Raw genomic sequence first — 27137 nt, 5'->3', positions numbered from 1 at the left:
TCACGCGAAAACGATGCAGCCGTTGTCAACCAGTTTGCCGCAAAATTGCCTCCAGCCCTCAAATTCGAAGCTGCGACCACTATAACTTGGAAATCCAGTTGCAGTGAGCTCCCCTGTTCGGCCCGAAGGCATTCCAGCTCGTTTTTCAGGTATTTCACCGCAAGTTCCCTGTTTTCCCACTGAGCATACCAATTTCTATGCGAATTTTCCATAAGAAACATTCAATTGCCAAATTGCACACTGTTTTTCACCAAATTTACCATCAAATCCACCTGCATTATCCTTTGCCTCGGCAATTCGCTATTAAAACGTTAATTCACGGTCAAAGGTTACCAGTTCGGCCTCAAACTTGCCCGGCATTGTTCCCTTTTGCCGGGTTAGACCAGCTGCAGCTTCTTAACAAAGTATATCTCACATACCCTCTGCAATTTACCCCTAGCAATTCACAACCCCTGTGAATTTACCAAAAACTGCAAAAACAAGCCTGCCTTTTCCACTCTGAAAAACATTTCAAACATTGTCTACAGTGAGTCTATCACTTGAGCTCTGAGGAACCTTGCAATCCATTGAACTCACCTTGTTCAAAATCAGATTATACAATGGCTGCCCCTGCACCCTCAGCCCTCAGTGTAGCTCCATTAAATCCTCCAAATAAAGACCTGGAGGCCTTGCCCTTTGCTGACAAGGACTACCTCATTGAAGACTTTGTGGGTGACAAGGATTTTTTGTAGACCTTCAGGCAATTGAGAGAGGACTACCTGAATGGTCATGATACATATGGAATATGGGAGTCAAACCTGCCATACTATTGTCTCCCTTCTGTCAATATTTTTCCTGAGATCATTCGCCTATGTGCAAAAAACTATGATGTGCAGCATAGAGCTATTAGCTCTCCATCTGGGAGGATACTCTTTTGCATTAATCCTGAATCCATCAATAAAATGCTCCATTTTGATCAGACAGAGCTGCTGTTCCCATTTTCCATGAATTATCTACTGGACACTGGTGCCAAGATGACCAGTGAGGAGATTCAAAAGGTCACCAGGACATTCATGAAACCTGAGTGCCAGCCTACAGGGCCACCTCCTTATCTGGATGTCTATTTTACTGAAGTAGGCAGACTGTTACTGGACATGATTGCTTATGTGCTGGGATACAAAACCAGCGAGCATGTGGATGAAACAATGCTGGTATTGTTAGCTGCTTACAACCCAGGCCAGCCCCCTGCCCGCAAGTACAACTTTGCTAAGTTCATAGCTAACAAGATTCATGATCAGTTGAGCAGAGTGGACAGACAGGGTGTCTTCAAGTACTCGGCCTATATCTATCACATGTTCATGTACTATCAGTCTGAGGCTTTTCCATGCTACATCAAAAAGCTGGATTATAGAGGGGAAAGAAGATCTGTTATGTTCTGGACCTCTGTCTATCACAAAGTCTCAAATTCACCCTATTCCTATTGTGAATTTGTTGACCAATTTGTATACCCAGCCTCTTGCCTATTGATGAGGTCCCCTCCTCCCAGAATATCAACTGAGATACAAAAAGCTCTGCAGCTTTCCAAAAAATACAAAATAGGTGATTGGTACCTATATGAGAATCATACAGTCATCAGAGTCTATGGATGTGAGCTCTGTCCATACAGGCTCCCAAAATATGTGCCTATGAGGTTATTTGCCTTGGAGTATTACAGGTAGTTGATTCAGTCCGACCTCACCCACTTCCACAACTCCAAAAAGAAGGCCCACCTCAAGTTCAAACACCAGTTGGGCCCCTTCATCATGAATAAGAAAGAAGGATGGGAAGATGTCGACCTAATCCTCAAAGATAAATACAAGCTGTCATATGTTTTCGATGGGTCCCTTATGACCCTCAAGGCTTCATTACTGCTAGAAGAACCAAGTACAGGCTTCTAGGTTATAGGCATTGTCAATACCCACACATTGAAAGATATGCCAACCAGCAAGAATGGCAGCAGGGTACTCTAGTTGAAAAGCTAACTGAAGAAGAGACAATGCTAAAGAATGTAAAGGAGCTTGAAAAAACTATTGACCTAGACTCTGTGCAGCAGGTACCCTTCAAAAGACCGCACCCAGCAGGAGAAGGGACCTCGGCCACAACAGCTGCACCAACTACACAGGTACCCTCTACAGCAGCACCAGGTACTGACAAAGGCAAAGGAATAATGGGTGCAGAAGAAGAAACAGTGAAAGAAAAGCCTGCCCTTTCAAATGAGCAGCAGTAAGGGCAGCAACCAGAACAGCAGCAAGAGCAGACTGCCCCTCCACAAACGGAGCTACCAGCAGCTCCAACAATGCAAACTCCACCTCCACAGACTGAGCCATTGACTGCTCCAATTTTACAGACCCCAGCACATGAGGAAAGGGGTACGAAAAGAGCCAGAGAAGAGTCCACTCCTGCTAGTGGATCCTCCCAGCAACCCCAGACCAAGAGGCCAAGAGCTGATTCCCCAGAGGTAGAAGACATCACAGAAGAATTCCTTGACAGTTCAAGGAAAAACAGGGAGGGCAGCCAGCACACAGGGACAAGCTCCTTTCAGCAGGAGCAAGGATTGCAACTTGGTTTGGAGGTGTCTTCCTCCTCTCAGCAGAGCAAGAAGCCTAAAAGCACTAAGGCTTCTTTCAAGCAAATAAAGGCACAGAATGACTTGCTAAGGGTAGAGGTGTACAAACAATATCTATATGCAACACCAGCCCAGCAAGAAAGGTTAATGTATGTATATGACATTAAAGAGGAAAAAATCATCCTCAGTCACTTTAAGCCTACAATACCGCAGCCTAAGTCAGCAACAGATTTTGTGAAGACAAGGGTGGAGGTCATGGCCAAAGACATCCATCCCATGGACCAAATTGAACTCCACAAGCAAGCTGGAGAGATGGTTTATGCAACCTTGGTGGAGAGGGCAACCATAGCCCATGAGCTAAAGGAGTCCCTGAAAAATACCAACACACAGTTGGATTTTGAGAGAATGTCCTCCCTGGCCAAAGACAATAGAATAAAGTCACTTGAGGACATCATTATTGATCTAGGACATGATCCTAGTGATCCAAAGGGTGTAAAGGCCCTTCTGAAGAAGAAAGAAGATGACCGAAATGCATTAAAGAAGAGGTTAAAGCTGCTGCCCACAGAGCACCCTCAAACAGCAAAGCTACAAAAGGAAAAACAGGTTGATGACCAACTGGACCTCATAATGCATCTAAACCAGAGGGTCCTGGATTTGGAGAAAGAGCTGGAAGGAGCATTACAAGATAAACAGGGAGAGTCCACATCCCAAGCTCCTCCAACTACTTCAACAACAGCAACAACTACAGGGGCAGCAGTGGCCCCCACAACAGAAGCAGCAGGAACAACAACAACTCCAGATGCCAGCACAAGTGTAGAAGAATTGACTAAGGCCATCAAGGAAATGGAGCTCCAGGCAAATGAGATAAAGAAGGCCAAGGAAAAATTGGCAGAACTGGATGCCAAGTATGACAAATCAAAAGTAACTGTAGCAAAACAGGGCAGAGAAATAAAGGCCCTAAAAGACAAGATAAAGGCCTTAGAGAAGGAGCTGAATCTAGAGACTGCCATGGCCGACATAAAAAGGATTCTATGGGCCAAAATTGGCCAATCCATCACTCAACAATGGAGGTCAATCAAAACAATACATGAGCAGATGGACTTAATGGGCCAAGCACAAGCAGAAATTCATAAGGCCAAAACATTACTGGGAGACAAACCTGAACAGGCCAACAGAATGATAGACTTCCTGAACAGGCAGGAAAAGGAGGAACTGGCAGCCATAGGCATTGTCAACAGAACAGAGGCTCTCCTTACTGCTAAGAAGGTACTAACTCTCAGGAACTATGTACAAACTGTGGAGAGGAAGTGCTATGAGATACAAGCTGATGTGGAGGAATATAAAGTCAAGATGGCAGTGCTGCAAGCAAAGGGACTGCCCAGCCTCCTAAGCGGTGCAGGAAGACTGATCTCCCGAGATCAATTTGCCAACAGAATGGCAACCTATATTGAAAATCAGATTACTGCATCTGGCAGTACATCTGAGCAAACAGTGCCTCCCACGGGACAGAGCTTATATGATAAACTTGAAGGCCTGTTCTTCATTGAAAATGAGGTAAATCATCTTTTTGAAACTCCTCCTAACTTTTATAGATATACAGAAGCCGATGAGACCTTGATAAAGATTCGGAGACATCAAATGCCTAAGGAGGATTGGTGGCAAGCAATGCTTCAGATTTTGCCACGGTAGCCTCAGTTGTTCGGCCACCGCCAGCTCCAGGTCACTACAAAACAAACAGCAGAAAAAGGTTAGCATTAAAGGCAGCTGAAAGGTGACTCAGCACATGGACAATGACAGCTAGCCTAAGGGATAAGACAATACGCAAATTTTGACAGCGTATCCTCAGCCGACTCCAACAGCCGCCAAACCAACTGCTTCTGACTATTTTTGACAGCTAAGGCACTAAAGAGTTATTTCAGCATTAACTCTCTCAGCTACAATGCTCCAGGAGTTGGCATAACATAAATGAGCCATTAACTCATTCTCTGATATTTTTCTTATGTAAATTTTGTATATATACCCCCTTTGGCAACGCATTAGGGGTTGGTGATTTAGACTCTAAGGCAAATCTATTGTATGCTTTCAGTTTATCTAATACAAAGGGCTGGACCAGCTCAGTGATTTCCTGAAATATTTGATGTTTGGATGATGCTATGTGTGCTGATGCAGAATTCCTGTGTTGCTTGATGAAATAACAAGTTTTCCTCAATCTCTGTTATTGTTTTCTTATGTTTATTAAATCATACTCATGTTACACTAAACTAGCAGTAGAGAAAAAGAATAGTGCAGGATTTGTTTTATTACACCTTGCACTCAATTTTTACTGTTGTAAATGTTTGTCTTCAGAATTAACCATGGACATGAATTCTTAATTGCTCATGTTTCTATTAATTCTATAGGTATGAATGTTATCTAGAAATTCTTCATTGCTTCCAGAATAATATTCTCACTGTCTTTCTTTAGCAGTTTATTGTAAGATTCTTAATTGCCTTGCATAAACTGGATACACCACATTCAGTCACCATTTCAAAAAATTGTTTCTCAGACACTAATCTGCCTCTGCATCATCACTTCATTATCACACAGCACATCAAGCCAACTAAAGGACCACTGACTCCATGCCCAATGGACTAAGACATGCTAGTAAGCACCTATATATATTGACTGGAATCATCACCAAACACATTCCAAAAACAAAACCTTGAACATCATAGCTAGCCTAAAATACTATCAGAACAGAAACAAATCATAAAGAGAGAGCCCTCTCTGATTACAGTTTGGCTAGAAACTGTAACCCAAAGATTGGTTAGTGGTTACCCCAGCCGTATTCCCTTGGGAGTCATAGGGAACAACCTGGGTGATAACAGACACCAAACTGAAGAAAAGAATAGTTTTTCATCCACAAACTGATGGCTAGATAGAAGTAGTTAACATGACAATGATCCATTTACTCAGGGAATATTGCAGCAAACATCCTAAGCTTTGGGATGAACACTTGTGTTATGTGTAGCATGCTTACAACAGAGCAAAACACTCTTCTACACAAATATCTCCTTTCAAGACTTGTTTTGGTTACACACCAAGGTCTCCTTTAGATTTCGTCTTTGGTAAAGACACCACAATTGAGGGACATAGTGATGTGAACAGGGCAAATAGGTTCACTGAAAAAATACAAGAGATCCACGAGGTAGTAAAAGAATAGCTGGAAAAGAGTCAAGCCAAATACAATGCAAGGCATGACAAGCATCAGATGGAGCATAGTTTCCAAGTTGGTGACCAAGTCTAGTTGTACATCAGCAAGGACAGGATGCAAGGTGAAGGTAAAAAGCTAAAGCCTATCAGGTATGGACTCTCCAAGATACTTGAGAAAATTGGTGAGAATGCTTTCTGCCTTGATCTACCAGCTTACTTGCACCTCTACTTAGTTGTAGATGTAGATTGCTTAAGGTTTTTTGAACCTTAAGTAATTGAGGATCCCGAAGAGCGGAGTCAATTGCCTTCTATTGATGACCTGCTACCTGAATATCTTAATGAAATGTAGGAAGACACATTTTTGGATAGGAAGGTGAGGACGATGCGCAAGGGAGATGTTGAGTACCTCAAAATTGGGCTCAAAGGTTCAAAGCCGAGCAGTGCAAAGTGGATAGAGATTGGACAAGTGAGACAATTGTACCCTTAGTTAGTCAATGCTTAAAAACTAACTTTTGGTGGTCCAAAAGTTTTTTCAATGGGAAGGCCATGATCCAAATTGGATCCATGAAGATTATCAAAGTGCCATGATTGTATCAAATCAGGATAGACTTCAAAATTTATGCAAAGAGTGATTAGGAAGACCTATGGATAGTGGCAGTTTGCAGTTAGTAAGGAACGATGAGGACCTCAGTCAAAGCGCGTTGACCGAGGCCCATGGAGACCATGCAAGAGGTAAAACAAGAAACTGGGAAGCCTAGATTTAGAAACAGAGGCCATTTTTGATGCACGTTTAGCACATTGCTGAGAAAAACCCCTCGAGAAGGAAAAGCCACAGAACGCTCAGTTGCATGGGAAGCCAAGAAAATGTGCGGAAAGCGCTAAAGCGAAAGGTAGGTCCCACGTCCAAAACCGATGGTATATCGGAGGCATCCTTGGGTGGTAAGCAGATTTGGCAGAAAACAAATGATTCATTCAGCGCATGACACATGTCTAGTGGATGAGAGAGAAAACCGCCTCTCATCGCGCGCTAACGGTCAAGCAAGTCAACCGCATGAAATGAGCGAACATTGTAGGATCTGGAGGCTCTAGACCTGATGGCGGAGATTGCGCGTGATGGAGGAATCAGATTTGACAAGGGATTAAGCCATGACACATAAGTGTTTGATGTCCTATTTGACTGTTGAGTCAGCAGATGAGTCATTCCACAATGTAACTGAAAAACCGAACTGTTGAGGAAGAGCTAGCGCAATTCATGAGGGGAAAAGTGGCAACCTCCCTGTGAATGATGGCAATGACGCAGAGGCAAGGAACCCCAAACGAGTAGGAGTAGGTGAACTGAAAGGGTAGAAGAGGAATCGAAGAGTGAAAGACAAATTGGCTTTAAGCCATGAACAGATAGAGAACAGAAAAGGGGAAGAGAATGAAGACATAGAGGGTGAGAGTAAAGAAAAGACAGTGAAGCAAGAAGTAGAAAACAGAGAGCCAAGCTGACCTTAGGTAGCATCGAGCAGACAGAAAGCTTGAGAGGTTCAAGCAATCTCTGAGAGGATCTGTCAGGAATTGAGTACGACATTGGGCTCCTCCCATTAAAGACCAGAGAGGTCAATACTTGGAAAGGAAAAGAGCCTATGCACTTTAGTGGCTTGGGGAATCCAAGAACCACCCTACTAAACATTATCTATTTCAGGAGACTCAAGTTGAGCTCCTCATTGTAAATCTCTACTTTAAAGAGACAATAAAAAGAAGGCCACCATTGAAAGCTGGATCGGAGATGTAGCCCTGGAGAATAGGGTGAAATCCTTATTAATTGTTGTGATCTTGCTTTTGCTTACTGTGTTTTCCTTAGTGAGATGTTTTCCTTGTCTCATTTGTGATGAAGAGCATTTTACAAGAGACTTCCCTCATCGCGTTGAGGTTGCAAAAATCGTCAAAGGTTCTCAAACGACTGCTATTTTGAAGGATCCTTTTCCTAGTCAAGACAGTAAGATGATAGGCTCTTCCTCAAATGCCTCAGAAGAAACCATAATGATGATGTCCCATGTTAGGATTGTGACACGATCGCAAGATTATGGAAGTAAAATTCTTGTTGGTGGTAAGGAAGCAGAATCTTCTAATTCAAACCCATCAACTTCAACTCCCAGTTCTGATCCGCTACAAATCGAGAAACCTAACCCAGACTTAGTAATCAAACCACCCGCCAAGGGTATACTTCGAAAGTCAGCTTTCAATCCACATGCAAGAGATGCTTAGAACTATAACATTGTTGAAGATTTAGCTATTTCTCCTTCAGTAATGCCGGCTTTGGAGGTGCTGCAATCATGTCCAGCACAACATAAATTGTTATTATCAGCTATGGGAGCTGTTGATATTCAGGACTCGAAACTTATAATATTCTATTTAGAAAATAGTACACCTCGTTTACCTCATCAAATGGCTTTCCAGATTCTAGTGTTAGTAAAAAACAGACCTTGCTATAGGATTGTGATTGATGAGGGAGCTTCAACGTGTATTATGTCGATCCAGTGTTGGAGATTGCTTGGTTCTCCTACGCTCAATCAATCCCCGATGATTCTAAAGGATTTTGATGGCCATGGGTTCCATCCTTTTGGCATTTTACAAGATTTACCTATAGGGGTTGAAGGCAAAACTGTTAATCTAGATATGGAGGTGGTTGATGCCCCTCTAGATTACAACCTTCTCTTGGGTCGTAGTTGGTATTATGCTATGACTGTTGTTATTTCATTGGTCTTTTGGCTTATAAAGTTTCCTCATAATGGAAAGATTGTAACTATAGACCAGCTAACTTACCTTTCATCCAACCCAGCCTCTTCTGAAAGTATCCAGCATGTCAGCAAAACAACTATCCCTTATAAGGATGTGGCAGTAGGATTAGTTAAAGATTCTGGTTTACTAGGAACTTTTTCCTTTCCTCCTCCTAACGTACCACCTTCTACTGCAACCATTCATATTATTTCATCAAACACTATTTTTTATGATTATCCTTGGATCGTACCTTCTGAATATGAGATGGATTCATTTGGTGATGCTATGCATTTGAGTCCCTATGAAATTGTGTATCAGGCCGTACAGTCATTTTCTGACCCTTCTTCAACCGAAATTGACTTAATGAATGTAGTCCATGAAGAATCACTTTCAACATCAAACTCAAATTCAACGACATTTTCCATACTTGTTCACACTGATGAGCAAATTCGTGAGATTTTGTCTGTTGATGATTTACCATGGGAGGATCTTCATCATAGATCTTTGTTTTTACTTGAGATTGATCATTTTGAAAATGATTTTTCATCTATTTTTACAACTGATTATGTCAAGGAACCATAGAATCCATTGAAAAATCCTGATTCTGAGTTAAATTTGGGAAATATTTCTTGAACTGTTCCTATTAACATTTCAGTTAAACCTGGAATTGTTGAAACATTCATATAGGTGCCTCCTGTACGGAAGATGAATTTCAAACATATAAGGCCCTATTTCAAGAATTTTGAGACGTGTTTGCCTGGTCTTATGAAGAAATGCCAAGAATTGACCTAGCAATTGTTGTTCATGAAATCAAAACTTACCCGGATGCTAAACTCATCTGTCAACATTTGCGTCAGATTCACCCACGAAAAGCTGCTGCAATTAAATAAAAAGTTGAAAAATTACTTAAAGTAGGTTTCATTTATCCAATTCCCTTAGCGGATTGGGTATCAAATATTGTTCCTATTAACAAAAAGTAAGGAAAAATAAGAATATGTATCGATTATAGGGATATTAATCGAGCTTGTCCGAAAGACAATTACCCAACTCCCTATATCGATCAAATCATTGAGGATTGTTCCGGTAGTGAAATATTCTCCTTTATGGATGGTTTTTCCGGTTATAATCAAATCAATATTCTACCTGTTGATCAACCAAAAACGGATTTCATTTGTCCATGGGGGACGTTTTCTTATTGAAAATTACCTTTTGAGCTAAAGAACGCCAGTGCGACTTTTCAAAGGGCCATGTCTTATGCGTTTCACGAAATCAAGCACAATGTGCAACCTTATCTCGATGATTTACCTGCCCATTCATTACGTAGAGCCGATCATCTCACTCATTTATGAGAAATCTTAATGAGATGTAGGCATTATCGAATTAGGTTGAATCCACATAAGTGTGTTTTCTATATAGAAACGGGTCGTTTACTGGGATTTGTTGTTTCGAAAGTAACATTCATGTCGACCCCTCGAAGGTTGAAGCTGTTATCAAATTGCTTCCTCCATCGACTCTTCGCCAACTCCAAAGTTTGCAAGGGAAAGCAAACTTTTTACGTCGATTCATTCCTAACTACGCTGAGATCAAAAAGGGTTTTACCTGGTTGTTGAAATAGAATACTCCATTCTTTTGGGATGAGATAGCTGATAAATCTTTTGATGCATTAAAACACATGTTGACCCATGCACCGTTATTGCATCCTCCCAACTACAACCAAGATTACTTCTTGTATCTCGTCGCCTCTCGTTCCACCATCGGAATGGTATTAGTTCAAGAAGATGAATTCGGTAATGAACATGTGATTGATTACCTTAGTTGCACTTTGAATCCAATTGAGCTAAAATATTCACATGTGGAGAAATTGGCCTTGGCAGCTGTTCAAGTTGTCCAACGATTTCATCATTACATTTTACTATGCAAAACTACTATCGTTTCCGACTGTAACCCTGTGATCTATATTTTGACAAAACAATTGCTAGGGGAAAGTATTCCAAATGGATTGTTATCCTGCAGGAATTTGACTTGGAGTTTTAAAAATCTAAGTCAAAGAAATCTTTAGTTTTTCAGAGTTGATGTGTGACTTTCCGCGTGTTGATACTGAAACTGTGGCGGAAGAGCCCATTGCAGATGAATCCTTGTTTCTTATCAGCACTCTTGATCCATGGTATGGAGATATCATAGTTTATCTCCAAACCCGATCCTTTCAGCCTGAAATTTCAAGATCCAAGCGTCGGAAAATACGATTCCAATCCCAACAATAAAAAATTATTTGAGAAACACTTTATCATCGTGGGGCGGACTTTGTTTTCTGACGTTGTTTAACTCATGAGGAATCTGAAAGGGTTCTAAATGACTGTCACTCTGGAGCGTGTGGCGGTCATATGTCTGGGTTTGCCACAACCCAAAAGATATTGCGCGCTGGCTATTTCTGGCCGTCTTTGTTTAAAGATTGTATTAACGCGGTCTGAAAATGCCACAACTACCAAATTTTTTATCGAAAGATGCCCGCTCCACCTGCTCCTCTCCATGCTATAATCGCTGTCGATCCTTTTGCAAAATGGGGTATCCATTTTATTACATGTAACCCTTACTCGGCTGGGGGGCATGCGTATATCATCCTTGCAGTAGATTATTTTACCGTGGGCCGAGGCGATGCCTACATTTGCGGCAGGTGGAAAAACTACTATGATTTTTGTTTTCAATCATATAATTGCTAGGTTCGATGTTCCACAAGCGATTATCACTGATCATGGGCGTCATTTTCGAAAAATTATAATGACTAAAATAACAGATCAACTTGGCCTGCATCACGATATTTCTACTCCATATTACCCACAGGCTAATGGTCTGGTTGAGGCCATCAACAAAGTCCTAGTCATTATGATCTGACGAATCATTGGGATTCATAGGTTGAATTGGCATAACATGTTATTTTCAGTGCTTTGGACGTATTGAACCTCAGTAAAAACATCAACTGGTTTCACTCCTTTCCAACTAGTTTACGGTTTGGAAGCTGTGTTACCCATTGAATGCAAAATCATGTCATTGTAAATGGCCTTAGAATTACTTCCAACCACTTCCGATGAGGAGAAACGTTTGTTGTACTTGGTTCAGCTAGATGAGAATCGACGTGATGCTGCATTAGCAATAGAAACTCATGCCAAATGTATTAAAGCTCAGTATGAGCGAAATGTTACACCTCGTAATTTTTCAGAAGGAGACCTAGTCTTACTATACGATCAAGCAAATGAAAAGTTAGGCGCTGGAAAATTCGTACCCATGTGGCATGGTCCTTATGTTGTTAAGCGAAAGCTGGCAAAAGGGGCCTATGAATTGGTAGACTTTGACGGAGTCTCTTTAGGTAAACCCAGAAATGGTCTTTACTTGAAGAGATATTATTCTTAAATCTGGGTGTGGAGATTTTAGTTAGGTTAGTTTTTCTTTCTAGACTGGTGTGTTTTAGATTATAAAAGTGTGGTTAGTTTAGAAAGTGTTTTCGTCATTATTCCTGCTTATCTTGAGTTTACTCTTGATATTACAGATGTCGACGTCTCTTCAAACGTAGATTGGTTTTGCTGATGGTGCTTGTCGTAATACACAAAACATTTCTTCTGCAGCTTGGGTTATCTATTCGCCCTCTGATGGGTTGGTATCTACACATGGGGTAAGCCTCGATCAAACAACGAACAACATTGCAGATTATAGTGCAGTGATTGAGTTATTATCTGAATCCATTTCATTTGGAATTCAGAGTTTGATTGTGAGGTTAGATTATGAACTCGTTGTATTGCAGCTTAATAGAGTTTATGCCATTAGAAATGCAGTGTTATTAAGATTATTTTTGAGAGTTCATCTCTTGGAATGTGAATTTGACTATATTGAATATCATCATATTCCAAGATATTTAAATACATTAGTATATGCAATTGCTTCTCGAATGTTAAGTAGATATTTGCAATAATCAAACAGTAAATTTAAACACATTCCATAATATGTTTTACAAGATAGCCAGTAATAGTGATATAGTATAACATAGAAGTGCGTCAAATGTACATCGTCTTCGATCATAGGTTGAAAAACACCTTATGATCGGCGAAAATGGTATTACAAAAAAGAAAAAATTTCATATGAGTCTACAACAGGTGATCATCCTATCACTGGTGATGATCACGATGAGAAACCACTATACGGGCCACCCTACGAAGGAACCTCCTAAAAGGTCCTGGGACTCCAATCACATAGCGTTGTAGCCTAAGAGGAATGTCATCTATGCTGGTCTCTGGAATGCCTGCTTTCAAACGCTCTAGATGGTTTTCCAATTCAGCCAGGGTCTCTGTAGATTCGTCCCGTGGGGCTGGTGCTACTGCATCTGGTTGTTTCCTCTCATAGGGCCGTAGAGTGGCTGGTCGACGTGGACCTACATCGGCATTTGAAACGTTTTACTATCAATTTTGAGACGTTTTAAAACAAAAAAAATTAAATTAGAAAATGTTGAAAATGATTTTACCTGAGTCATCCCATTGCTCTCCTAGTGGAAGAGCCATGTCTGGGTCACCACAATAATCCATCCCAGCATAAGGAAAATCATAAATAGAAAAAACTTGGTTCTCTAACCAATGAAAATACTCAGGACGAAATCGAACAACCTCTGAACCCTCCTCAGGATGACGGACCATAACTACAACCCAACGCATCAGTTTGGGCTCTCGGGGAAGTCCAACTTCAACTAAAAGATGTTGTGGGACCAACATTGTGACCCTCTCTAGACCAAAGCTCAAAACTAAAAAACCATATCCAAAGTTCTTCAGTTGTCCATTCTTTGCTCTAGTCAGTTTGCCTTTTACGTTAGGCACCACAACTTCGCACCAATTGAAGACGGTGCCTTGAAAGTAGTCTACTGCCGTCGGCATTTGAGATCCGGTGGAAATATGTAGTGTTGTTCTTCTGCAGAGTCTGGTGATAGTAAATGCAATCACTTTGAGTTCAGGATGAGAGATGGTTTTGATATCAATCCCTTTGTCCTTGGTTTGGTCATTAAAAAACTCTAGCCAGAGACTATCGACAGACTGGCCACCTAGCCTAGTCCCGAATAGAGTCAGTTGTTCACCTCTCTTAGACAAACCAGTAAAAAATTAAATGTCCTCTAGCTCCATTTCGAGCTGGTGGCAACTAATAATGAAACACTGGTCCTGTATATTTCATCTGTCCACCAGCCACTGCAAAAAATCCACCTGGGCCCTCATGCCAGGTATGGCCCCAAATTTAAACAAACCGCATGCCTTCAATGCATCAATCGAAGGTTGATGATTAATTGTGGTGAGATCTACATCTTCGTGTTCCTTTTCCTGCCAACTGAGCATTGTGTATATCCTACAGTGAAATGAAAAGGAGAATTAAAACATTTTAAATCAAAGTTTTTTGGCGGAAGTTGAAAAATTTAAGTTTGAAAACCTATGTCGCGGGGACCGCACTCTCTAGGTTAGAGACAGTGTGTAGGCCCGCACTCTGCCTTAACAGTAGGTGCGGGCCCCTGACTTTTTTCCTTCTAGGAAAAAGTCGGGGTCCGCATGTTTCGCATGCTGTGCCTGCGGACCCCTGCGTGTGGTCTTTTAACCTAATATTTCCTAAAAATGAAAATAAAAACCTAAAAACAAAATTCGAACGGTTTAAATGCAATATTTAAGTGATGTGGATTACCTGGAGGTGACAGTGGTCGATTCCAACAAACGGATTTTCTGCAATCTTCATGGGAACTTTCTTACCAAAAGCTCTCTTTTCTCACTCTGAGGTCCAACGGTAAAAATGAATTTACAAAACCCCTTTTTATAAGTTATTTTGAATAAATGAATTTTTAATTTGTTTATTTTTCACTTTAAAGAGGTAACTTTTGAAGCATTTTTATTTATTTTAAACAGGTATGAGTAATGTTTGAGTTTTTGTGCAGAATACTGGATTTTTCAGGCAAAATTGATCATTTTCAACCAAAAGCATTAGAGTCATCTTTAAGCTCTTTTATGACTCCCAAAATATGAAAATATTGCCGATTTTTTCTTTTTAAGCTCGTTAAAACAGAATTAAAAGGACGGTCCACTTACAGCTCTTTTCTGACGGTAAAAACATGAAAAAATTACCGGATTTTTGTTGTTTCAAATTCGATATTAGTTATAAAATGACATGTCATTGATTGTTTTTTTATTTTTTCGGAACAGAGACACTAATTATGAAAAGTACTCCTTGATTGTAACGGTCAAGCGGTTCTCTCAAGTGTTATTTTATACCTTTTCGGGCTTGTGAGACACAAATTTATGAAAATGGAATACCATGGAGTTTTCCTAAGTTTTTCTTCCGACTCCCTAAAATTGAAAAACGCCCAGTTTCTCCTATACTGGACTCGTTAAAATTTAATAGTAAAGGACCTGTTCAATTACATATAGGAACTGACCACTCCTTCTCAGGGTTTGAATTTAAACTATGTTGGACTCATCCAAAGGATGATCTTATAATCAAGCAAATGTTATCCTCCTCAAGCTTGTCAAAAATAAAGAGGTACTTGCCAGAAATGCTGGAGGAAAAGAGAGAAAAATGAACTTGTTTTTCATACTTTGTGTCTCAGAAAAACGTTTAACCACTCTTGAACAGGACACTTTTTATTCACCTGGGTTGGGAAATCCTTTGCCTAACAGTGGATCAAACCATATTGAAAGTCTTCAGCCGGTTTCTGGGTATTAACTTTGGGTCAATTGTCACCAAACCATCTGCTGTGTCATTATGTGTTCAAGAGGTCAGTGCAAATAAACCATTCATCTGCAAAATATCTGTCATCCATCTTGACCATCCCTGAGTCAGTCCTTGCAAGTATATTTCTTCAAACTTGATATATGATTTCGTGTTGTGGGGTTGCCTACGACGGATCGCTTTCTATCGACTTCAGCTCATTATCTAGAAAGATGATCTAGAAATCTTCAGTACCTTGGAATCTGCATGCCTCAATGGCAGGTTTATCACCTTCGATGACAGGTTGCATCATTGACCTTCGATCAAAGGATTCTGTGACATGTTCGACATCAACACATCTATTCACATTTCATGGATTGTACTGAGTACTTTGAGAGCCATTGACATTACTGGTGGTTTCTCTCACACTTGTTAATAGTTTACATCATTGACTGGTAAGCAAGTGGTTTCTACCATGTTCGACTTCGACACATTCATTCACATGGATAGAATCATACTATTTCTGGAAGTAGAAATCAAGACCGTAGATATAGTTTCCACCATCCAGGCTACGAGGAATTTTGTATTCATTATACAGTGGAGTATTCATAAATAGATGGCTACATCCATACTGTGTCTACATTTGTCTATACTTGTGATGTATTTCAAGATCATTCCTATATCAGAGTAGCTGAGTTAGTTTTCTAGTCAGTTCTGATCTGAGTATGGGAATGCCTTCCTCAACGATGATATGATCTCATATATATATATATATTTTGTATAGAATGTTTTTATAGGTTCCAACCAGGCTCTCCACAAGATGATCCTCGAAATGATAAATTACTTCACTCTTCTTAGATGACAAATACTATCTACTACAAACTTCGTACTTTAGGGGGCAATCTGTTACACAAAATATTGTCACCATGACTTTTTGCAGTTAGTGTGAGTCTACCACCACTCATACTGTCCTCGTTTGCAAGTCTTAAACCTCAGCTCTTCATGTCAAAGCCTTAAAAATGAGAGAAAGCCTTTGAAAATCTTTAAAACCCTGGTTTCGCACTTTCACTTAGCATTACCTGCGGTCCCGCACCCCTTGGTCATGTTCCCTGTGGACCTGCCCGCTCTGTCTCTAAAGGAGTGGGTGCGGACCCCTGTAAAAGTAAAAAAGGCGCAAGTTTATTATTAAAAATTCACTTTGGATTACATCTGGACACTTCTAGAAGGAATCTTGAGGTGGAAAGTTCGCTCCTAGGTGGTTCATGCATCCCATAACTAAAGGAGCTAACCCCTTGATGAGAGGAGATTATCCCTTTGAAGGAGGACTCTATCCCTTTGAAGGTGGACCTGGTAACTTGCCTCCTTTGCAATATAAATTGAGGCATTGGGCTGGTTGCTAGGGAGGTTGAAAGCTGAACATTTTTGAGGGTAAATGTTGTTGGAATTTAGACTTCCTAATTGAGATTGAGAGGAGAGATTACATACATTTTGGCTTCTTTGGGAAGAGAGTGAAACTTGTCAAAGTAGAGGAGATTCTTGCTGGACCGTGGGAGGATCTTGTACAGCATCAAGGCACCAAGGTTGTAAATTTCTTCTTTGATTAAAGTTAATACAATCAGATTCATTTTTCTCAATAAATTGTCTTCTATGGTTTATTTCATGAATTCCTTGATCATCATGATAAATATGGTTTATTATATTGGCTTTTCAGATGCTATTTGATGTGTGCCTGTTTGTGTTTGCAGGTTCTTTAAAAGGGAGCTCATTTGGAAAAACAGAGCGTGGCTTCCACAAACTAGCACTGGACTTGAGGTAGGGTCTAAAACATCTATTAGCCTTTATTTATAAATCGTAATATTTAGAGAAAGATAGAATTTATTTGGTTTGCTTGTCGCTAGATGTCCATAGATACTAGGGAGATCGGTCTTGTCCGCAAGAACGATTTATCTGGCCGAAACTTGCCATTTTTGATAACAATGGTGTGATAGGGTTCTCATGTTTGGTTGAGTTGGATTGCCGAATGGATTCGATGTTAAGTGAGGTGGATCTCTGAAATGATAGAAAACATAGCATAGTAACCCCTGAACTGAAATGTGGGTTGCAATAAATTTGGATTGTGTGTTGCCTCAGATGGTCTAGGAATACTTGTTGGTGAATGGAAGGATATACGGTAAAGCCTACAGGTGGTTTTCTCTTCGTTTGACCTAGTAATCCCAGGTTTGGGATATGTGGTAAAGCCTAGAGAGTGGGTCTCGGTTTAGGGCCTAGTGATCCAGGTTTGCATTGTGGTAAATCCTGAGAGACTAGGAGTCAAGACAATTCCTCATGGTGTAGGTGGAGAAATCCAATGGAATCCATTCTTTTTTGGACTAGTGATAGGGTGGAGATCATGGTAAAGCTTGTTATGATGTGTTCATTGTGTTGACCTAGTGATTCGGGATGGATTACGGTAAAGCCTAGTTTCTATTAATGAGGGTGAGGTGGTTTGGACTCGGTATGCCCTAGTTGAGTTCTTTTGGTTTGAGTCCCACATTCATTCTTGTAATATAGCATGGGGGTGATTGGATTAAGAGACACTTGGCTCAGCGAATCTATGGTCGGGTGGAATGTGGTAGTCCCATATCTGGTCGGTTCATTGCATTGATTAATGATAAATTCATTCCATTGATTTTCATGTGTAAATGTACTCGTGTATATATGGACTTTGATGGTTGATATGCTTATTTTAATTTTGTTCCTATTATGTTGGTTATATGTTCATTTTAGGGAAACCACTATGTTTGGCTCTTAGCATGTTTTTAATTTTATTTGAATGGATATTGTATCTATGACCTAATACGTGATCAGGTAGCAAATGACATGAGTAAAAAATGGTTCATGGTGATTCTCAGATAAGTAAGAGATCCCTACACTTAACTCTGTTTTTTATGCCTAGAGATTACATATCGATGATATGTTTGATGAAATGCCTATCACGACTAGTAGGGGTCTTGTTAAGACCTTTATCAACTATTTACTTTTGCATCATTGTTTCCTTGTACTTTAATTAATTATGAGATTTCATTTCATTATGGGTAGTGGCATGGGTTCTCGGCCTCAAAAAGTGGCTCAAATCCCAGAATCGCTGGCACAAAACTGGCAAGTTTCATCCACAATTGCTGACATCAAGCCTATGAGAGTGACTTTAGGTCTTTGGTCGCTCCCTTTCCTATATCATGAGAGTGACTGAGCCTTAAATTGTTGAGAACAATAATGGGACCTAGGGATAGGTTGTCTGAGTGATTGACTTGTCTAGTGAGGGTTTTGTTGATGATCTTGGATGACTGTGTGTGATGTTCCATCGATTCCACTTTCTTAAGGTTACCTAGGAGGTTGAATTTGATCATAGTAGCCTCTCATCTCATGTTTACCCCAGTTGGCATGGTTACTTAGGTGGATTTTGGAGGAGGGTGTTACACAATGTCAATTCATTGTTGTTGCTGAGTGATAAATGTTTTCTTGATTGTGCTTCCTCTTCTCCTCTGGATAGTTTGATGATGCAAGGTCTTCAACGATATTTGGTCTTGAGAGGTGGTTACATGCATGTGTTCCCTTTGTTTGTTCTTGATAATATTCTTCATCAATCCAGCTATAAGTGAGTCTTCTAGCATGTTCACACCTTCTTCATCTCCTTCATTATCTCACCATGATCTTGCAGTATAGTTGTTCCTTCAATTCACTCATGAAAAGAACCTCCTAGTATAAGACAATGCATTGTTATCCATGGAATATGCCCGAGACATGTGACAAGCTGGGAAAGGGCCCCCAATAACTACACATTACACAGTTCTAGTTGACCGGGAGACTGGTTACTAAGACTATGCAGATCGCAAATTAGGATTGGCTTTGGAACTCTTGAGCACAGTCTTCAATAATGGGAAAAAATGCATAGAGGCCACTAGGAGACATGATTGCATAGTTGAGACCATCATTGGCTGCTACATGGTGGGACCCTGGGAGGCAGGTCTATGCATTTTTTCCCTGGGAGGCAAGTCTCCGCATTTTTTAGAGGCAAGGTAGGACTAGGCAATAGAGGGACCTAGGAGGACAGATCTGCACAGTGCTTGGTATCGGCGAGTCCTGACTGAGGGAGGAAACTGGGAGAGAGGTCTATATTGTTCTAGGAGGTAAGGTAGGCTTGGATGTTTGTGAATCACGGGGTTCCAATGGGCAAGGAGGAAGCTTGATGACTGATCTTGCAAAATGTGCACTTCAGGTTAGGCTTGAAGAAGCTACTGTGCAATTCTGAGAAGGAAGGCAGCGGTGAAACTTTTAGGGGCTAATATTTGCAATTGGGCTAATTTTCCATCCTTTTTTCAAAAAGAAACTCTAATTTCCATTTTTTTCTAAAAATTATCCTCCCAAAATTTATATTATAAAATTATTTTACCCTAAAATTCATCAAAACTTTATATAGATACTACATAAAATTATTAGAAATTTTAATATTTTGCAAAAATGTTGCTAAACATTTCACATATTACATATTATGAACTAGTGAGATTTCCCAAGGTTTCTAAAAATTAAAATAAATTTCCATCCTTAAAATTTTATGTGGAAGGTAGTTTGCTCAACTCTAGAATTGTGTAGTGCAACTGTATGGGGGGACACTGACTGCACACTGTGTAGTTCTAGATAGTAGGGTGACATCACTGAGGGCTAATATTGTGTAATGCACAGTTCAGTCAACGTCCGATTAACAAGAGTTTCTTTTTCGAGAGGATTTTCAAAAAAAATGGCTAAGTGTGGGAGGTAAGTGAACTTGTGACGAACTTGAAATTATGATCACAAACTTAGCATATTTTGATGACATGACAACATAGACCACCAAATCAACAAGACAAAGCATTACCCTCTGTGAGACTATCTAGAACAAAAAGTGACAAGTGCAACACTTGTGAGAGACCCTAGGATGACAATAACGACACTTGTGCAACATTTCTTAAAGCTTTATGTATTAGTGTGGTCATTGTTTACATAACTAGTACAACTTGAACATGCAAAGACAAAACTTTGAACTCACTAGAAAAGGACCACAAGTGTGATGAAACACTCCAATGTGAAAAAATATGGCAATTGATCAAGCAACAGAAAGGGGTGAAAAGACTCTGAGGAAGCTCATGAAACACACTTGAGTGCTTGCAACGATAAAGGGAAATACCAAGGAAGGCTCTCAAATTTGAGTCCAAGCCAAAATTTTGTAGGGTGTTCCAGCCGCTACAACAGTAAGATAAGTGGGCCAGTAGATTATAAACATATTATTTTGACATTGTAGTTTCTAATGCACTTTCTAGTATGCCTTACATATGTTCGCTGGTGGATATTTTTGTTTTTTAGAGGGACTTAATTTTAGAAAAGTATGCCAAGGAATCATGGGAAGTATTAATTATGGAAGCCACAATTCATGATGATAGATATACAATAGTAAATGAGTTCATCATGTATATTGGAATAATTTATTTAGTTCCTTATTCACAGTTTAAGCTAAATATATTAACGAAATTTCATGATGCACCTATTGTTGGTCATCTAAGTTTCTTTAAAAGCTATAGGGGAATATGAGAGAGATTCAAATGGAAAGGAATTAAGAACGAAGTCCTTAAGTATGTTATAAAGTTTCCAACTTTCTAGCAAAACAAAAATGAGCATACTTATCTAGTTTTTTTGCTTTAACCCCTACTCGTTGCTAATAAAAAATGGGATTCTATCTCTATGGATTTTATCACAGGGCCACCTAAAGTGAAGGGTAAAGATTACATCTTATGTGGTGTTTGAAAAGTTTAATAAGTTTGGACAATTGTTTTCCATTTCAGTGACTTATACAACAACATAGGTGGCTAATTTATTTTTCAAAGAGATTTTTATGTTTCATGGTATGCCCAAGAATATTTTTAATGATAGGGACAACAATTTCTTTAGTATGTTTTGGCAGGAGATCTTTACATTGAGTGGGACTAAGACCACTTGTAACATTACCTACCACCCATAGAAATTTGGTTGAATGGAGATAGTTAAAAAATGTGTGGAGGGGTATTTTAGGTACTATGTTGTTGGATAACGTATAGGTTTGATAAAACGGCTATATCTTAGTGATTTTTGTTGTAATACTACTTGTCAAATGTTTAACAAGATGTTTCCATTCATGGAATTATATTGTTAGTAGGCTCCCAACTTCATGTATCTACTTTTTGGGGATAGTAGAGTGCCTAAGGAAATGGAACTACTACAAGTGAGTAAGGAAATCATGAAGTTGCAAAAGGAATGTTTTTAACAAGAATAAAATCAATAGAGGTCGTATGTTGATCGACATTAGATAGAGCACATTTTGGAAGTTAGATATATGGTTTATTTGATATTTCATTCATTTAGACAATATACTCTCAATAAGAGTGGATAAGAGAAACTAAGTCTAGGTTTTATCGACCATTTAGAGTATCTCAAAGGGTTGGAGATATTTCCTACGAAATTGATCTAACGAATAGAAGCAGGGTTCATAATGTATTTTATGTATCCAAGTTTACAAAAGATCTCAGTCATAACATAGTTCCTTTATATGAGTTTCCACTACTGGATGAACATGGGGAAGTCAATATTTATTCCAAAGACCATCATTGATACTAGAGTGAGGACTCTATAAGTGGTCCATCAAAAAGTTCCTCGTCAAATGGAATAACTTGCTAGTAGAGGATGCCGCATGGGAAAATGAACAAATATTTCAACAACTAGAGTTGAGATTGCTTGAGAAAAAGTTCGTGAAGGATGAACTAGAATGTCCCATTCATAAGCGTCGGAGTCCGTTGACCTCTAACCTATTAGTTGGCTCTTATAAGATTGTGTTAGGGTTAAGGAACCTTGGAGGAAATTAATCTAGTGTTTTGGAAGTTTTTGATGGTTAGTTCAAATCTCATTAGGATTATGAAAAAAATCATTTTTTTAGAATTATTTGAGGAGAATTCTCCAATTCTTACTATTTTTAGTAAGTCAATTTTTATCCCCAACTGGGTTAACTGGTAGGGATACTCTCTTTTAGTATTGTTGTTGGGTTAAAATTTCATTGATATCTTAGCATTCTATATAATGTGGTGATTTTAAATAAAATAATGATAAGTTATTAAAATAAAAATATTTGAAGTAGTGGGATAGTTGGGGGGAGTTAAGGAGGAGATTCACTTTCCAGGAGGGCGATTTTTGAGCTAGAGTTACAATTTTACAGAGTTCATTCTCCATGGAAGGCCGTAAAGGAGGGAGCTCCACTCCCTCCTACAAGTAGGTAGTGGCCAACAGAGGAGAAAAACCAATAGAAGAGGATAGAGTTCCTTCAGTTGAAAGGCAAAACAACAGAGAAAAGGAGCAGGAGGGCTCTGAAGCTGAGAAGAATAAAAACTCTAAAGACAACAAGGAAACAGACAAGGAACAGGGCACAAAAGACAAAATCTAGAAGGGACAATGCAAACCCAGGACTACTATTACTCCTAGAGTTGTTTTGAGCGATTTTGCTCTGCAAGCGCATATGGACCACATGCAGACCTATACAATCATTTGTAAGTTCATGGGTATATGGCCCACTGAAAAAGCACTACAAACATGTATTAAATACCACTAGAAACCAAAAGGAAGCATAGAACTACATCTTGGGTCGAAGGGGTTCTTCACTATAGTCTTTGCAAACATTGAAGATAAGGATAGAGTGTTTTGTTGACACCTAATCCTCTGCGATTGGGTGAATGTGGAATGTGAACAGTGATCAAGAAGATGAACTGATCAGTCACATTCATGTATATAACAATAGCTACCTAACGAAATAGATGAATCAGTTTTTCTGCCAAGTCTGGAGTTACTCCTGGTCTGACATGGTATCAGAGCCAATCCTTTTTTTAGCCTTTGTGCCCCTTGTAACTCCTATGCCTGCCTTTGTCCTGACATGGTATGCGTTGGTGCCTGCCTCTATCATGTAACGGTAAGAGGGACGTGAGCTTCGGTTTCCTTGCAAAATACCTCACAGTTCTGACAAAATCCAGCAGCACCTACAATGGAAGCCATGCAGATTCCCCCAAACTCGCAGATCTTTTGCATATCCATCTTGTGAAACAGAGAGTTTCCCGTCAATAGCTCCACATTGATGGCTGTCGCAAACACAATCTGCAAATCCATGAGAAATTCACAGCATGAGGGCATCCAAACATGCGAATGCTAATAGCTTGACGGAAAATTCGAATCAGAATATCAAGAAGATTTTCTCACCATTGCCAAACGACCCGACAGAATTTCCCAGTCTTTGAATTTGGCTGCATGGTCGATACTGGCGGCGAGAGAATTGAAGAAACTCGACATTCTGTCGGGCTGGGGCTCGGGTTTCATAACATTATCTCCACTATCAGCGAAAGCTCTGAGAGTACACAAGCGAGGGGGAAACACAACTTTGCGATCCTTATTGTCGTCTGCTAATGCCAGATAGAAGTCACTCCAACAAGTTACTTTGTCTCAAATTGGATGAATATATTCCAACCTGAATATGTGACTTACGGAGCAGCTATTGCAATGATCGAGAAGGCAACATTCTTTTTAAACTAGTAGTGTTATAGATATGCCCATGGACCTTTCAATTTGGTATCAATTGCGAATTATTTTGTGAAGTGATCATTGTAAAAACCTCAGATACCAAGGTTGATCCTTATTGTCGTCTGCTAATGACTACTACTTGCAATATGATGCGACAGAGAAGACATTGTATTGAAATAAACATAAACAACTAAACCCGGAGCTTGGCCATCTAGCAGTTTAGTAACATTGTTGTGATGAATTTTTTAATGTTGTGCTGAAGTCCTTTTTTTTAAAGTCGTCCAACACTTTAGTAACATTGTTGTGCTGAAGTTTTTAATGTTGTGCTGAAGTTTTTTTTTTTTTAAAGTTGTCCAGTACTTTAGTAACATTGCCATATTTTTTATTATTGGCTTCAAGGTCTAGAGAATCAAAGGGATTTATGGTGATTTTTTAGTCTCTTCACTAAACTTTAAAATTGTAATACCGTTGTTGCTCCAACTTTGTAGAGCTCGCGGTGAATGATTGATTATTTCCCACAGAGATTTTTTTGAATACAATTTCATTGTATATCAGCAGAAGTAATTTTTTTACAGAATGCATTCAATCATCTCTATGGTAGGAATAGTTCTCACTGGCAAGGAGAACTATCCTGAATGGTCCCGGATGATAAAACACACCCTCATCTTCAATGAGTTGTGGAAAGGAGTGTGTGTCGAAGAAGGATACAATGACCCAGTGCAGCCTACATCAGAAAAAGAGCTCGTCATTTGGGAAAACAAGAACAGCAAAGCCTATGCATTAATCGCAGCATCTGTAAATGAAGAAGTAAGTCGCCATATTTCATCATATTCAACTACCTTTGAAGCTTTACAAAAGCTGAAAGAACTCTATGACTCACATTCTGCACTTGAAGTTGTTCAGCTCATGATTAAACTCTTCACTCTTGAACTGAAAAATAATGATCCTCTTGCTCTTGCATCTGAAGTAAATTCTATAATGCATGATATTAAATCCACTAAGGTTGAGCTGGATATCCCTCTTATTGCTTTTCTCAAGGCACTCTATCCTACTTACTCCAATTATCTTGAGTCTCTACAAGCAAATGGAAATCTTAAAGATATAACCTTTGATTCTCTTGTGAAAAAGTTTGCTGAAAGAGAGAAAGCCTTTGGAAAGAAGACAGTCCCTGAATCTTCTGAAGAGACTATTTGCCTTGCTCATAAAGAAAAGAATCATGCTCAAGATTCTACAAGAGGAAGAGGTGGACGAAGAGGAAGAGGAAGATACTTCAGAGGCAGGGGGGCAAACATTCTCAAGCAGAAAAAGCAGATCTGCATTACATTCACTGCAAACGAAATGGATCACATGATTCTTCTACATGCAAGCTACTATGGGACAAAATTGAGCAGAAAAGAAACCAGCAGAAAGGTAAAACTGATGATACAGACAAAGGTAAAGCACCTGAATTTGCTCACTATATTGAGGCACAATGTAACATTGGAGTAAATGAAGATTTGTTTAATGCTTCACTTGCTTCTTTGAAAAATGATTGGTTGCTTGATTCAGGAGCAACCTGTCATATGACTCATAGGAAAGATTTTTTTGAAAATTTCACTGACAATGTTGATGGAGCAGTATACTTTGCAGATCAGTTAAAAATCAAGCCATCAGGGCTTGGCACAATCAGGCTTAAACTGCCTGGTCTTCCAGACTTTCTTCTGGATCATGTTCTATATCTCCCACAGCTCAAGAGAAACTTGCTGTCCTTGGTCCACATCCGCCAGCAAGGTCACTCCATTCATATGTTTGATGGCAAGCTTGAGGTAGCATCTGACCACTCACTTGTCATGAGGGGAATAGAAGAAGAAAGGCCTCTCAAACTGCAAGGAACCTCTGCTCATGCACAACATTTCTCATATTTTTCTCATCCTGAAGAAGGTACACTTCCATCAAGTTTATTATGGCATGCTAGATTTGAACATTTAAACTATGACAGTCTCCGCTTATTGAAGAAAAATGGTGTTGCTGGTTTGCCTACAATTCCTAGGAAACATAAGCAATGTGATGCTTGCATTCTAGGAAAGCATAGCAAACAGTCTTTTCATGATTCACATTCAAGAGCACATAGGAAGCTTGAACTCATTCATTCAGATTTATGTGGTCCAATGCATGTTCCTTCTGCAAATGGAAATAAATATATCATGACATTTATTGATGATTACACTAGAATGTGTTGGGTTTATTTAATGAAGAACAAATCTGATGCTTTTCAAACATTCAATAATTTTCATAAATGGATTGAAAATGATGCACAATCTCATATTGGGTCTATTCGCACTGATAATGGAAAAGAATATACATCAAATGAATTTGAACACTATCTTCGCCAACATGGGATTAAACATCAAACAACTGTGCCTTATAATCCCCAACAGAATGGTGTAGCTGAAAGAATGAATAGAACAATCTTGAATATGCTACGATCCATGCTCTTTTTCAAAAATGTAAAGATAATGTTTTGGGCTGATGCTGTTCTATGTGCTGCATATATAAAGAATAGATGTCCATCTAATGCTATAAGAAACAAGACTCCTTATGAATTGTGGTATGGACATGTTCCTTTGGTAAAACATCTCAGGATCTTTGGTTCCACCTGCTATGTTTTGATACCAAAGGTACATAGAAACAAACTTGGTGCTAGAAGTCGTAAGTGTATCTTCCTGGGGCATTCAAACACCTCTAAAGCATACCACCTCTATGATGAAGTAAATAAAAAGTTTGGTGTATCTAGAGATGTCATTTTTTTGGAATCATCCAAATCTGACAATGTTATTGAGCGACAACTTGATCGCTTGGATAGATTCACAAAAACAAAATCATTTCAAGAATTTGATAATCAGATTCCACATCTTGAAGGGGGGATTCCTATACTAGATCAACATGTGGAATCTTCTTCTGAAGAACAATCTCTCCTGCATAAAACTCCAACAATGGATGATGCTTTAAGTGATGTAATTGATAGAATTGGGAGACTCAATCTTGATTCAGTCCCAACTCAATCAATAGAGTAGCCTGGACCATCTCAGAAAGGTCCCCCAAAGTGGCTGACAAAGACACTTGAAAGTGTTCATCCTGATGAAATTGGAAAAACAGGAATCAGAAATTCAAACCGACAAAATGGAGGTGATGTAGATGACTCTAATTCACCTGTTGATATGGATGTTACTTATGATTGTGAATTGAACTTGTCTACAGATTTTGAACCAACTTCCTTCAAAGAAGCTGCTTCTCATGATTAATGGAA

The 27137-nt window shown here is 39.4% G+C and overlaps 1 protein-coding gene across 1 annotated transcript; it reads right to left on the bottom strand.

Annotated features, from left to right (window-relative positions):
• LOC149242905 (uncharacterized) lies at positions 1 to 23734 on the bottom strand. Its single transcript, XM_089371062.1, has 3 exons — positions 23534 to 23734; positions 23288 to 23431; positions 1 to 195 (listed from the first exon to the last, which is right to left on the bottom strand). The coding sequence occupies exons 1-3, from the start codon at positions 23648 to 23650 to the stop codon at positions 1 to 3; spliced, it is 456 nt and encodes a 151-aa protein (XP_089227188.1). The 5' UTR covers positions 23651 to 23734.
• Positions 23735 to 27137: the final 3403 nt, after the last annotated feature.

The sequence above is a fragment of the Pinus tabuliformis genome, chromosome 8 (assembly GCF_031772625.1).
Source record: "Pinus tabuliformis cultivar Carrire ecotype Pingquan chromosome 8, CPIR1, whole genome shotgun sequence".
In the NCBI taxonomy this organism is placed as follows: domain Eukaryota; kingdom Viridiplantae; phylum Streptophyta; class Pinopsida; order Pinales; family Pinaceae; genus Pinus; species Pinus tabuliformis.
Note: the sequence above shows the minus strand (reverse complement) of the source record. Positions and strands in the feature narration are given on the sequence as shown.